This window comes from Aythya marila (assembly GCF_965140915.1).
Source record: "Aythya marila genome assembly, chromosome: 13".
Lineage (NCBI taxonomy): Eukaryota > Metazoa > Chordata > Aves > Anseriformes > Anatidae > Aythya > Aythya marila.
In genome coordinates, this window is record NC_139054.1 from 17,810,212 (window position 1) to 17,824,671 (window position 14,460).

The window sequence follows — 14,460 nt, forward strand, 5'->3', positions numbered from 1 at the left end:
TTCTCATTACTATTATGCTGACTATGCATAAAGAGTACTACAAGGACTACTGCTGTCCTTATCCATGCACACCAGACTTTGTACCAGCACGGAGGAGGCCGTGCGGGGGAGGGATGTGGTCTAGGGGAGGCTGAGAGGGGTCGGCAGTGTGGCAGGTAAGTGGGTCTGGAGGATGCCCAGGTAGCAAACCCGAGCTCTGCCAAGCACCAGGCTGTGCCTACCAGTCACACAGATGCCATAAAACCAAACTCTGGAGCCTCTGTACAAGGACCTGTGGATTCCTGCCCACAAAGATCTGCAACCTCTTTTCCTTCCTAGACAGAATTGCAAACTGTGTGTTTGGTCTTAAGTAACACTGAGGACAACAGATACTCACACCCCCCAGGAAGCTTAATGCCTTTTGAAAAGCTCACCATATGAACACTCACTTTGCCTGCTGCCAGCCATAAAGAGAATACGGCTTCTGAGCAGCAACATCGGCAACAGAGCAACAGCCCAGCACAGAGACCCCAGCCCTCACCCGCAGCAGTGGCACGGGATTTCAGAAAATCAAAACATCCTACCCGAATTGTGAGAGCCCACGCAATGCCCCTTTTCTATAAAGTAACATCATTTTAATGATGTTACCGAGGGCATTTCAGTGTCTCGTTAACTCCTCTGAAATCTGACGTCTATCAGTTTAGCTCTCTCTACCTAATGCTGGAGGGACTGGATTCTTTTTTGGTTTGGATGGAGAACTACCAGGTGTGGAGTCTCCAGCACAACTTCAGCCTCCTGTGAGGAGTGGGGTAAAAGAGCAGAGCTTCAGTTGTAAATGCTGCACTAGATCCAAGAAACAGCTCTGGCGATGCAATCTGGTCTCGATCCAGAGCTGTGAAGGGGTGTTCAGAGCCTACCACATCCTGCTGGCCCACCCCAGGAACAAACTCCTTCCCGTTCACAGCAAGAGCTTTATCTCATTTGACTTCGCTGCCCTTCGGCGTTACACCCTTCACTTTGCCACCTCTTGGTGGGGTGTGAGCCCAGTTTCTGAGACATGATCGGTCTTAAAGGGGTCCTGGATCAGGATTTACCCCGGGGGAGATTTGCTATTACCCCACACCCAGCACCTGGCAGCCAAGGGCAGCTCCTAGGCAAGTCCCCGCACCCAGGGTCAGTGCCAGCAGGAGGACTCGGGCAGGCTCTGGCTCTTTGCAGCGTGTGACGGGACTGGCGCCGTCGCAGCTCCCGGTGCACACGCTATCTGCACGCAGTGTACCTCGCCAGCTGAGCCCACGCAGCCCAGCCCGGTGCAGCAGCTCAGTAGCAGCGCTGCTGCAGCCCCACCACGCCGAAGGGGGGTGCGTACACTTCTCTCCAGGAGCGTGCTCGTACCTTGGCAGGGCCAGGACTTGCACAGCCCAGACTCTGCTTTCAAGCGCAAATTACAAGAATATTTCTGATTCACAATAACCACTTTTTTTTTTTTTTTTCCATTTGCCCATTCTTATGTCACCAGGGGCTCCTCCAAAACTATCAGCCTGTGGCAGCAGCTTAACTCCAGAATGCAGCTTCTTTTTATTTCCCTTTTTAACATTAAGAGGTATAATATTGCTTTTTGCTAACACACAGCTCTGATTGCTCGTGAAGTCACACCAGATCGCCCTTAGAAAGCCACCTCCTCTCCTCGTGCCAGCACAAGGTTTCACCACGTGCTGTACTTTCACTGTTTCATTAAAATGGAAGAAATGACAAGTTCTGCTCAGTTTTCAACCGTCTGACCTCCCAGCAGTGCTCCCCAAACACCCCACTCCCAAACTGGGGGAAACAGGTTGGCGTTTCTTTCTCCGCACGGTGTCTTTTCATCCCTCGCCCTTTTTCTCAGACCATTTGTCGAGGGTTGACCGCTCGCTTCTTATGAGTTACACGGGCTAAAACCAGAGGGAGCAGGGCCGTTTGACCGAGCACGAAACGTCACGAGCCAGGGGGTTCATTCAGCCCCTCCGGGTGACCCCGAAACCTCCCGAGGGAACACCCGACAAGGAGGGGAGGGGGGGGCTCGCCTCTGCGGGCGGCGGGGCTGCACCCGACCAGCCGGGGGGGGGCTCGCAGGTGGCGGCCGCGACCCCTCGGCCCCCCGGGCGCCCCCCGGCTCCCCCCCGGAGGAGCAAACTCCACCCCGGGCCGCGGCCCCGGGGCCGGGCGGCGGCAGAGGAGGGGGCCGGGGCGGGAGGCGGATCGCCGGGCCGCTGCCTCCCAGCGCCGCTCCTCCCGCTGCTCCCAGTGCCGCCGCGGCTGCAGCGGGCTGCCGGGGCACGGCCGAGCATCCTCGGGCCGCCGGCAGCGGCAGGAGGCGGCAGGTGGCCCGGGGCTCGGCGTGGTGCGGCCCCAGCTCCTCGTCCCCAGCTCCTGGGGGTCGGGGACCGGCTGCGGGACCCCCACGTCCTCCCTCCCCGTCCCGTCCCTTTCCCCGGCAGCCCCGAAAGGGCGGGCGGAGATGCCGGCAACGTGAGCGGGGAGCGGAGCCCCCCGGCCCCAGCCCGGCCCCAGGTGGGTGAGTTCTTGCTTTGCTTCGCTTCGCTTTGCTCTGCTTCGCTTCGCTTTGCTTTGCTTCGCTTCGCTTCTCTTCCCTCGCCGAGCCCCGGAGCCTCGGAGCCGGGGCTGACCCCGCTGCCGGCCCCATCCCCGCCGCGGATGCGCCCCGAAGCACGGCCGGGTGCCCCCAGCCCCGGGGCTCGGGCAGCGAGGTGCCCCCGGCCGGCTCCTCGCAGGGCGAGGCGTGAAAAAGAGGAGCCGGGAGCCTGGGCTCGGCGAGGAGCCGCGTCCCTGCGGGTCCCCGCGGTGCCCGCGCTGCGCGGAGAGCACGCCGATGGTGAACAGGTTAATAGAGCGGGGCTGCGCTGAGCCGGGGGGAGTTTTCGGGACGTTGCCCTTTGGGGATGTAAAGGGAGTGTGCTAATAGGGAAAAGTATGCGCTTATATTTGGAGTAACAACAAGACCGAAATTAAAGAGAATTAAGGAAGACATCAAAAGTCCCCGTCCCGTTGCTGCTGTTAACTCCTCCATTTCACTGCCGGGAAGCGCTCCTGAGCGTACGCAACCCCAATTTCCAAACGTTCCTCCTTTGGAAGACGTGACGTGTAAAATGGATGGGTTTCTAAGCTCCATCTATTCGAGCTAGCCGAGCTAGCCGACAGGTAAAGTGCTGCACAAAGGATTATTGTGCTCCGTTTATAAATATTGTTTGCTTAAGCAACCCCCAAGAAGGCCGAAGTATTTGACCGTTCGTATTTCTGCCAGTCCCGCTGATGTGCTACTGTTGTTCTCAGCGATGTCCTGAGACTAAACTGCAAGGTTTTCCTTTTAAACAAGTTGTTAGAAGTTTGTTTGGCTTGAAAGTCTCCTGTGTGATTTGAACATGTTGAAAGGAAAAAGTGACTTAAACCTTTCTTCTGAAATGGGAATATTATTTTCAGCTTCCAAAATAAATGGAAAGTTATATTTTGTTACTGCCATAGGGAGTGTGCTTTGAAAACAGCATTATGTTTTTGAATGCTTTCAGATGCAGTCTGCATTATTTTGAATGACCCCACTGAACACAGAGCTCGATGAAGACAGACGTGTTAGTTAGGGCACATATCCATTTTGTTGTGGTTGGGGAATATGTAGAGAACCTCCCGACAGTAAAGGTAATAAAAACACTCTGATAAAGGATCCCCTACTCTTTGTTAGGGTATCCTAGAGCACAATAGTTTTAATAGGAAGATTTTTTTAAGTGGCTGTTAACTTACAGTGCCTTCTCCATTCTTCTTACAACGGTTGATTTCTCTAAGCTCTCCACCACTTAATCTCGAATACACATACCTGAATTATTCTTTCTGCTTTGCTTATCTGTCAGCTGAAACACACTCATGTACAGTTCTAGTATTTACATGAAATCTGAAGAGGTCAAATTAGTTTATGAAGCTGATTGTTTATTTTTCCAATAGTGAATCTTTTTTTTTTGAACTTTTATAAAACTGTGAATCCACTTCAAGACTCTTAAAACCAAATCTTTTCTACATTGTAAATTGTGGACAAATGTATGCTGTGAAGATAATGCTTTTGCAGTGAATGTCTGATAAGCAGTAAAGCATCTTCAGATTTCCTAAATTAGAATTTTACATTAGCTATCATCAATAAGTTTTACCTTAGTTATTTACATTTCTCCCTGTTTTATTCATTATAAAATAATTCATCTTTTAAAAGCCAGAAGAAGATAGAGAATGGTGCTTGCAGCAAATACGATCCCATCTCAGCACCTCTCAGAGAATACATTAGGCTTTGCTCCACGTGCAAGACTTTGACACTGAGGATCTACAAGGTGGAAGGGGGCACGTTTCTTCCCCTATTGTACTTACAGATTTCAAGGCAATGAACGGGTTAACACTAGAAAAATTAATTATACCCAATCCCAGAACAATAGTAGTTGGGAGATGGGAGGAGGGGTGAGTTGAATAGTGGTGGGAGCCTGTTAGATTCAGTGAGGAAAACTCCCCTCGCCCAGAGCCTGGCCAGCATTTCACCCAAAGCAGGGATTTCCACGGTGCAGGGCCAATATACCAGGTAAACGCAAGGGTAATTTTACAATGAGACAAACATGTTATCACTGACACCTGTATTTCCTAAGTTACACCCAAAAGAGCTGTTCTACAAGAAAATCTCCCAACCTATTTTTCTTGTGTAAGAATTTAGATTGCTTACATGCCAGATTTCTCCCCTTTGGAATCAAACAGGACTTGATGGCCACTAGATGTCCACTTTTCAGCTTTCATGAATGAGAGTGTGGTCCCTTTTCCAAAAACGGGATGATTTGAGGCCAAAGATGTTTCCATGCAATGCAGATCTATGATATTGACAGATTTTTTGCTTCCTGCAGTTTAGGATTGCTGGGTGCTGGCCGAAGGCATGTCAGAGAATTTAAGTTATCTTTCAGGATTCTAGTTTAATTCATTTCATGTTTTCTTCCCGACAGCTGAACATTCTCTACCTTGGAGGCTTTTTCTCTCCCTTTTGTTGATAAAGATGAGAAAAAAGTGGAGATTGGAGGATTTTCATTTTATCTTTTTTGGTGTGGTCTGTCTCCTTTTCGTAGATGGAGGTAAACTAGAACAAGTAAAACGTAAGTAGACTTCTAAACAAAGCCTTCACATTCACTCAAACCTGACATTTTCCTGCTATTTGACAAATGTGGATCAGAAAAGATTTTCAAACAAGAATGTCCTAAACTGCAGGACTGCATTCAAAACCTTCTACCATTCTTCCTCCTCCTAATCCCGCGTTTAGTGGAATCAGGTCACACCCATGTTTGGGGCACATTTTCCTAAAGCTGTACAGGTTTCACTGCTTCATAAAGAACATAACACATCAGTTGGAGAATCTGTTTTATTTCAAATACCCTGAATCAAGAGAGTGCTTAATTCTATTTTAGTGACCTCTGTAAACATCTGACAGATTATCTGGATTTTGTCCCATGTGTAAGACTATTGTGCTGAGGTTTTCAGCTAGTGTAAAGCTCGTCCAAGACTGTTCCGTTCTGTTCCAAAAACAACCTCATATGAACTGGATTAGATACATCCTTTGAGAAAATTAAGAGTCTAAGCACTGTCAAAAACTTGATGAGAAGCATTGAAAAGAATACAAACAAAACACAGGGAATGCTTCTACAAAGCCTGTAGGAGTTACTGCCTGCTACAGCCGTGCCGCTCGCTATCTGGAATGCTCTCCCAACCTGTTCAGGCTGCATTTTGGCCATTTTCTTACAAAGCACATCGCTTGCCCTTAAGAAATTGTTAAAATTTTCAGCCTCACTGTCAGCAGCTTGTGCTTCTACAGATAGAGGAAAAGAGGAGAGGAAAAGAAGAAAGGAGAGGAGAGATTTCAATCCCTTCCTCTTGCTACTTTCTCGTAGCCCCGTAAATGTTAAGAATGTCCTTGCTGAGATTATCTCTTGGAAGGCAGGTATTTTGTTTGATACCCTGAAGCACCAGCTATACAGAGAGTGATGAATCAAATGGAATTCGGACATCATAAAGGTATGGCAAGGATTCCTCTCATGGCAACACAGAGAACCACATCCTTTTACTGAGGAGATTTGAGTTTTCTCTATGAAACTGGAATGTGACAGGGAGAGATGGGGCAGTGATGTCTGTAGGTAGACGGAAATCTGCAAAACTGTACCTGCAAAATTACAAGTATTTAATGAACATAAAGATCTTAATTTGGAAGCTGATGCATGTATAAATCAGCACAAATTGCTCTGAAATACTAGGACAAGCTTCTTTTTTATCAGGTTCTTACAACGTGGAGATACTCCATGTGCAGTGTAAATGCAACGCATGGATCTTCCTTCTGTAGTCCCCTTGTTCAAAATCTCTGCTGTACAGCTTGAGATTTTCCTGAGTGCAGCCAGTTGCTTTGGTTTTGTAATGAAAAGGTTTAGTATATAAACCTGTCTGAGCAATCAAGCACTTCCATTTTGTTACCTAAATGGGATCTGAGCCTACGCTTTTGAAGCTCAAAGAATAAACACACCCTGTATGAAAGGCATTTTGTCAGCTATTTTCCAAGTATGGAATGGGATTGTTCATTCATAACTCTTTCAATTCTTCTCTGGTTTACAGATTCAGATACATACTGTGTGTTTCAAGACAAGAAGTACCGTGTAGGAGAAAGATGGCATCCTTACCTAGAACCCTATGGACTTGTTTACTGCGTTAATTGTCTCTGCTCAGAGGTAGGACTATCGAGCTATTCTCCCTACGACTTCTATTTGCTTAACTGGCCAGAATCCTCTGCATTATATCTACAATTTGACAAAGCCCAAACCAGTTTTCACTGGTGGGTCCTGATCATGCTGCAGGAAATAGAGGCGATGAAGGGAAAATGTCCTTGTGAAGGGAAAACATTAACAAAGAAGGCTAACAGTGGCAAAAATGCTTGTACAGTGTAGCCAAAAAAGCTCCTCAACTAGCCAGAAGCTCGGTCAGTGCTGAGCATTACCCCTTGAATAATTAGACCCCACTACTTAAACACAATCCTTGTACTGCTGTCAGTACGGAGGATTATGTTGAACCCAAATTTCATTGTGTTCTGATGTACATACACTGCCCACGTCTTCTTAAAGGCATTTCCATAGTCAAAGCACCTGCTGCCTTAAAGTGTTGAAAAAACAGTGGATAATAACAATAAATGGATAATAACATTTGTAAGACTCTAGGAAGGAACAATGAGATGACAAAAAATGAGGAGTGGGCACAGAGGGCAGAGAGAATTGGCCAGGCTAGGAAAGGACAGGCCCTGGGCTGCCATCAGTTGATGCTTGATACCCAGACACAGCAGTCACAGACTCTCTAAGTATGTTGTACAGAGCTGGGAGGACAGGAGAATGAGAGCAGAATATGTCCCTTGGAGTACTTTATAATGACTAACACATGAGACACTCCAGATGCTGAGTTTTGTCTGCTGTATTTAATGTAGAATACATTTTTCTTGGCTATTTCCTTCCCCTGCAAGTGTAAAATACTGGGCCCCTGTGCAGCATTTGCTCTGGGGGATCTGCTACTACAGCTCTGTGCAGAGATGCACAAACAGTAGTCCTGCAAGGTTGGCTGCCTCTCCCGTCTGTGCATCTGTGAGAGCAAAAGCATTGTGCTACAAAGAAAAAAGTCCCTGTGTAAAACAAAAAGGAGTTGCTGCTCACTTCTGCTGATCTATATGCAAAGTTGTAAACTCCCTCAGAGTCAGTATGTGATAAAACACTCATTACATTGCTGGAAAGCTGTGTCTTGGGTGGGGATGAAGTTCGCTAGAAACCCTGGAGATCTGGATACAAGTCATTGCTTAATGATTTTTAGGAAGATGTGACAGTGGAGGGATGGGAAAAACAGCAACCTACTCCTGCACACTTCAGAGGAAAGTAAAAACAAGCCCAGGGGTCTACATAACCGGTGTGACCAAAATTTCTTTTGTGGCCTCAAACGTCATGATCCATACGATCTCCACACAAAACAAGTGACACCAGCCAGGCAACAGAGAGAGATTTCTACACAGACATACACTTGAATGTTGAAGACAAAGTTAAGACACATTAACCAGCTAAACAGAGGCCAAATTATTCAGCCTGAGATTAAAAAAAAAAAAAAAAAAAAAAAAAAAGCATTCCTGGTTTTGTGTATGTAGTATTGTATTTTTACGAGTTATAATTTACATACTTAAACCAGAATAAACGTAAACAGAATTCAGTGTTCTTGCCCCATTCCTCCTTTCCTGCACACACACTGCCAACCGCCCCCTCCCTGGCCAGAGTCAGATCTGCAGACTTCAGGGGTTAAACCCAACGCTGTCCCCAGGCAGCACCACGCCGCAGCTCAGGAAGAGAGCTGCCTTGTTACCCGTCGTGTCGGGCGCAGGAACGCTTTCCATGGCCCTGACTCACGGAGCTTATGTCCCACGTTAGTCAGGAGGGCTTAGATTCCCAACTATCTCTGAAAATCTAGGCGTAAGATCAGTTAAATAGGTTTGCAGAAGCACCAAAAGTACATGTTCACCCAGGAGGTTCTGCAGGACGAGTAAATAAAAAGGGAGAGAGGCCACGGGACAGGCCAAGGAAGCGGCACGGAGCCAGCCTTTCTTCGGCAGCAGTGCTTCACGGGCTCTTGGACCCTGGTCTGCTGGGCAAGGAGCTGTGCAGGCCAACAACAGTCCTCATCCTGCAAAAGCCTGCAGCCTAGGACTTTCTCCCCTTTTATACAATCAGTACATTTAATCTCAATCACCATTGGAAACAGATGGCTATCATTTTAGTGTCTCTTTCTGGAGAAGATGCATAAATGTTCGTGGGTAGTAATGGCCTTACAGCATGGCTCCAGCCTGCGGTCTACAGGTATGGAGGAGTCAGGGGATTGCTTCGAAGGCGACGGCTAGAAAATCCTATACAACGGAAATCTAAGGGAGCCGGCACCTCTGCTGGAAACATTTCAGTGCTCCAGAAGACATATGAAAATGCAGTGGGTTTATTCCCGACACCACCTGAACCGACATAGTCACAGCACAGTCACAGCATAGTATCAATGCTCATGCTGAAAGATCTTTCTTGCTATAAACATGAGCAACTCAGAGCTAAATTAGGAGGATGAATTATAGATGGGAAATGGGAATCTGAAATGGATAGTCTTTTCTGGTTACAGACACTGGAGAAGGAAAATTCCCTGTGTTTTAATTATAAATCAAACTTAGATGTGGTCAAATAGAATATTATGTTAATGACATGAGTAATGAGCACTATTCCCAAGACTTGCTCATATTTCTTAGAAAAATGGCTACTTACCAACTGGTGTTCTTTGTCTACTGGGGAACCCATAAAATGAAAACAAAAGACTCTCCACAGTTTTCAGGAAAAATTACAGACACTATTGTCTCTTGTGGTCTTGAACTAACCCTCAGTAGGGGATATCTCAGAGACCTACCATTCATTATCTGTGTCTTAGTTTTGGAAATGCAATTTCCAAGCACAATCTGCTCAAAAGAAAACACAAATGAAGATTGTTGCAATCCATTTTTAGGCAATTGCTCTGATTTTAAGATTTGCATGGGTTTCTGTTACAATCTGACCCCCAGCTTAAATTCAGAGGCAGTGAAAGTAGTCTGGGCGTACGCTGGTGTGACAGGAACCAGAATGTTGTAAAATGGCATTTGTTTTTAAAATATCCAAACATAGAATAGATAACACAGACACTTGTAAGGTAGCCCGTTTCATTACATGTAAAGTATCGTATTATTTTCTGCCTGCAGAATGGAAATGTACTGTGCAGCAGAATAAGATGCCCGAGCCTACACTGTCCTTCCCCTGTGCATGTACCACAGCTGTGCTGCCCACGATGCCCAGGTAATTTATATTAATGACATTAATTCATATTAATGGCATTTTCCTTTCTGAAACAGCTATTTGATATGCTGAGTAACAGCAAAATGCAATGTCTGTGCTGGAAAACTTCTGTGAAGTAGACATCCTTCCATATCTATTTAGGTCATGAGAAGCTTGTCCTACAGTAATTTAGAGTATTTTCTGTGGTGATTGCTTTTTAGGAAATCAAAAGTATGTATCTGGGGAGGAATCAGGTACACCACCAAGCCCAGTCCCCTGCAGTCCTGGCAGAAGGTAGCAGAAGTTTCACAGATGGGGTCCATGGGCTATCTGCTCCCCACTCCTTCCCTTATCTCTAAACTCCATCACAATAAAACCCTATCCCACAAATTTCCTAGGTTTATGCTTTTGGCCCTTTTCATAAGAGCAGGCTAAAATACACGGCTATTCGCAATGGCTCTCTGTTAATGAGCAATTACAAATTGCTGTGGCAAACGTGCATTTGTATAGTATCACTGTACAACCAGTCTGGTAAATTTTGCCTTCTACATCTCATATCCAGGCATAGCTTCATTAGTAGGGACTGTTGTAAATCATAGAAGCAGTGCTGTGGAAGTTTATGACTATATAAATCCAATTGGATACTGTATAGTAAATTCCTCCAGACTGTACATTTATTATATGCTCATTATTAAGAGCTACTGTATGAAAGAGACTGGGCAGGATCTTTCATGAGGCTGTTACAGCATTCCCGACATGGCCTAATGGCTGGTAGATTTGACTGCAGCTTTTCCCTAAATGTCTGTCTTAGTGGCACCCCTCATTTCTTATAAAAGAGTATTCATGCAGCATCACAGAAAGGGGTTTTATTTGACTTTCTCCAGAGAGAGTTTCATTGTCTGAGGAAAGCAGCTGTTCCCTGACCAAAACCTGGGAGCAGGGGGCAGTTTGCAGTGGTGGACATGAGCACGAGTCAGTTTGCTGTTCAGCAGGGACTGGAGTGTGCTGGTCACACTTACTGGAGAGTAAATGGCACCCACTGGTAAATTTTTGGTAGGATTCATCTGTCCTGACAATTATACCCATCTGTCTATCAGCTGCCTACATCAATATCTGAGCTAAGTATCTAGAATCCTTTTTTAATCAGAGGGGAGGAGGAGCCTGTGCATAGCTCATCTGATGCCATGACAGAGATCTGAAGCATTTGAGTTGTATCCTGGAACTGCTGCTGTATTTCTGTGAGCTACAGCCAGAATTACAACACTGCTTTGGATACGGACAGCTACACTGTCACCGTATACAACTGAGGGAGATGAGCTCCGTCCTTCCTGAGGTCTGTTCCTGCCTTTGTCCCAGGGTACGAGGAGTCCAGGTACTGTAAGGTACTAACAGCGGTCAGTCCACAAGGCTGGGTTTCACACACACTGCAGCAGCACAGAATCATTAAGGCTGGAAAAGACCTCCAAGGTATCTGGTCCAACCATCCCCCTGCCACCACTATCACCCACTAACCATGTCCCTAAGGACACGTGCCTTTAAATACCAGTCATCATTCAAGAGGTGCAGAAGCTTCCCAAACACGATACATTCCTGCTCATCAGTGCAGCACTGTTTTCTCCAAGACATTTCCTAGTGTTCAGTCTTTTTTATAGTTATACCCCAAGCACTGTGTCTTCCCATATACCTCTGTATAGTCAAAGAAAGCAACCTGATCCCATTTACAGAGGAAACAATTGGATGTATACCATAATTACAGTCAGCATGCCTTAATGGCTTTCTGCTCACAGGGGCAGTCTCCCAACAGTTCTCAGAACAGTTTTCTCCACAGTAGCCTTCTATTGCCATGATGTACCCCAGCAACGAGCCTGAAACCTCAAGTTTGTTTCTCCTGTCATTAGTGGTTTTATTGTTGGCAGCCAAGTCTCAGGAGCAGTCTGCAGGTCCCCAAAAGATTTGAATTAACTTAGGCTGCAGCTAGACTTCACCTTCTTGTCTAGCTCTGACTTACTGGGATACTGGTTGCACTTGGATGTGTTATGGTCAGTTTGACTGTGACTTTGGCATGCTGTCAGCCACCTCTGGCTCAGGATGTTATATTCTCACTTTCAGTTGAGATAACTATTGGACATTCTTTGGGTATTTTCACTCTTCTTGCGTTGTGGGACAAGATTCATCCCATGCATCTTTAGGTCTAGTATTTCGGCATCTAATTGATGGTAGGGTTTTAGATACGATGGTCTAATACACAGGGAGGAAAGACTGTAAGGGAGTATCTTTTATTTGACCAACTAGTACTGTTAGATAAAATAGTAAGATGCTAGGAACATGAACATCACTTCAGTTTTCAGATCAAAAGAAAGAGTGGTGTGCCCAAAAGCTCGTCTGTTTTTCCAACTAATCTAAACTCCATTTGGCAAGGGAATCATCTAGATACCCTTTACAGCTGTTGGAAACACACCGTCCCCAGAGGGTGATTCATCCTGTTATCCAGAATGAAAAGAATTTTTCCCTGGAGATGCCTGTCTCTCTCTGCACTGATTACTGAGGGAGCACAGGCAACTAGCGTATGCTAGATGCTTACTTTTTTGACAGCTAAAGTTAAATCAGAGAAATTCCACTCTCGGTATGTAATTAACAATTGGGGGCAGGACCAGTTGTTTTTTTATGCGTCTCTGTACAGTATTTAATATAGAAACACAAATGCTTCTGGATTGATTGTTTCTGCTTCAAGTGCTCTTTGGCAGCAAACTCAGTGTTTTTTGTTTGTGTTTTTTTTTTTTTTCTTTTTTTCTGTTCATGGGGATGTAAACGTGATACCAGTCAAGATTTTAAAACATTCCTCATTAACCTAGGAAGAGTAAGGAGCTCTGTAAACTCTCCAATCCTATCAAATTAAATTTTTGCCATTTGATGACACGGTCATCAGCTAGATTTTCGTACTGTGTGTTTAAACCAATAAATTCAGAAAATTATCAGAATAAGCCTTTCCTGAATTGTGATCCTTTATCTGCTCTCCACTCCTAGGATCTAAGTATAGTCTACGTGCTATGTATATGATGGGCTGTTGAGCTGCTAGCTGGTGGAAGCTCATTAAAAACAGGATTGCTACTAAGCTTCATTTTTTCCCCTAATTGAATCTGTAATTCACATAGATCTGCACCAATGTTAGGCAAAACAGCACAAGGGATTTCTTGTGATTTCAGGGGTTATTTGCTTTCTGCTTTCTGCAGTGAGTATGCGTATCATAGTCAGATGCTCTGTTGTCAGTGGTAAATGTTCATGCCTGATCTGAATAGGAATTTCAAGCATTCCTATACGTCTTATGCCAGCTTTCAATTTCTGTGTGTCCAGCAAACAATGTCTTGTGTGCAGCATCCCATGCTATGGAGGAATGTCATTTCTCTGGTTCCCCCGATAATTTTTTGATGGAAGGTGTCTGAGCTGTGGCCCTCTAGCCATTCATCTAACTGCTTTCGTAAATACTCATGAAGTTCTGTCACTTATGTTTCTCCTCCGATTTTCAAGCTACATTTCAGAAAAGAGTACTGCTAGTCACAGTGACTTTGGGCTCTTCCTCCTGGCTTTTCTACAGGCCTTGTAGAGCGTAACTGCCCAAATAACTGCCTCCTTATTTAACGAAGCAGAGGTAATGCCAGGAGTCAGCGACTTTTGTTGGAAACTGAACTTCATAACCACCTAAGTGGAGGAGCTGTTGAAGGGATTCCTTTGAGAAAAGTTGGCACTGCTCTCCCTTTGGAATTAATGTCTCCCGCATCCATAGTGACACTGGCCTTGCTGACACAAAGAGATGCAGTGTTTGTATCCTGTCTCCCTGGCACCAGCTACCAAGAATCTTAAGTAGTTGTCAGACATATGTTATGAAGCATCTTCTACTTTTCACCAGCGGTTCATCCCACCAGCTTCTGCCACAGAGTCATTGCTAGCTTTTTCGCATCTTTTCAAAACTTATCCTTCAACTATTTTGTTTTACTATCTGAATTAGATTCTTATCTTCACACACACAGCATCAAAACAAAAAGCTAGCTTCGCGTTCCTTGGGACCCTTTTTACACAGATTAGTGAGATCCAAAAGGACATCACATGCTCTGGGACTCCTTCTAGCAACCTCCGGTCAGATTGCTAAACTGGGCTAAAGAGTTATCGGCTCAGCTGGATCCATAATCATACATCTGATCACAGCAGCAGAGCTTGAATTCTTTCCTTCCACCTCAGGATGCTGCAAGCATCATCAGAGGAGAGGTGCTTTGGGGAGAGAATTTGCCACCATTCTTAGGGCAGGATCAGCTCTAGAGCAGATGAGACCTGCTACCTCCTTTCGTGAAAATAAACTTCACGTACAAGCTCTCAACATTTAGTTGCAGCTGTCTTCTGTGGCACTCCTGTGCACTACCACGGACTACTTCCTTTACAAATGGAACATTTATTCTAAGTTGTTTCATTTCTACATGGAATAATTGCGACTCATAGCATGTAGCGTCTAGTTTTAGGTCAGAAGTTTTTGAGTACACTCTGAAATACGTAAATGGAGGATGCTGATGTCAGAAGTAAAAATGCA

General features: G+C 45.5%; 1 protein-coding gene across 2 annotated transcripts in view; it reads left to right on the forward strand.

Annotated features, from left to right (window-relative positions):
• The first annotated feature begins 2,426 nt into the window (after window positions 1-2,426).
• CHRDL1 (chordin like 1) overlaps window positions 2,427-14,460 on the forward strand; it is a 43,528-nt gene continuing 31,494 nt past the window's right edge. For both annotated transcript variants that reach the window (XM_082770993.1, XM_082770994.1), the window contains exons 1-4: window positions 2,427-2,529; window positions 4,995-5,141; window positions 6,643-6,755; window positions 9,812-9,905. In XM_082770993.1, coding sequence (XP_082627119.1) covers window positions 5,045-5,141; window positions 6,643-6,755; window positions 9,812-9,905 — 304 coding nt within the window. In that variant the 5' untranslated portion in view covers window positions 2,427-2,529; window positions 4,995-5,044. The remainder of the gene's footprint in view (window positions 2,530-4,994; window positions 5,142-6,642; window positions 6,756-9,811; window positions 9,906-14,460) is intronic.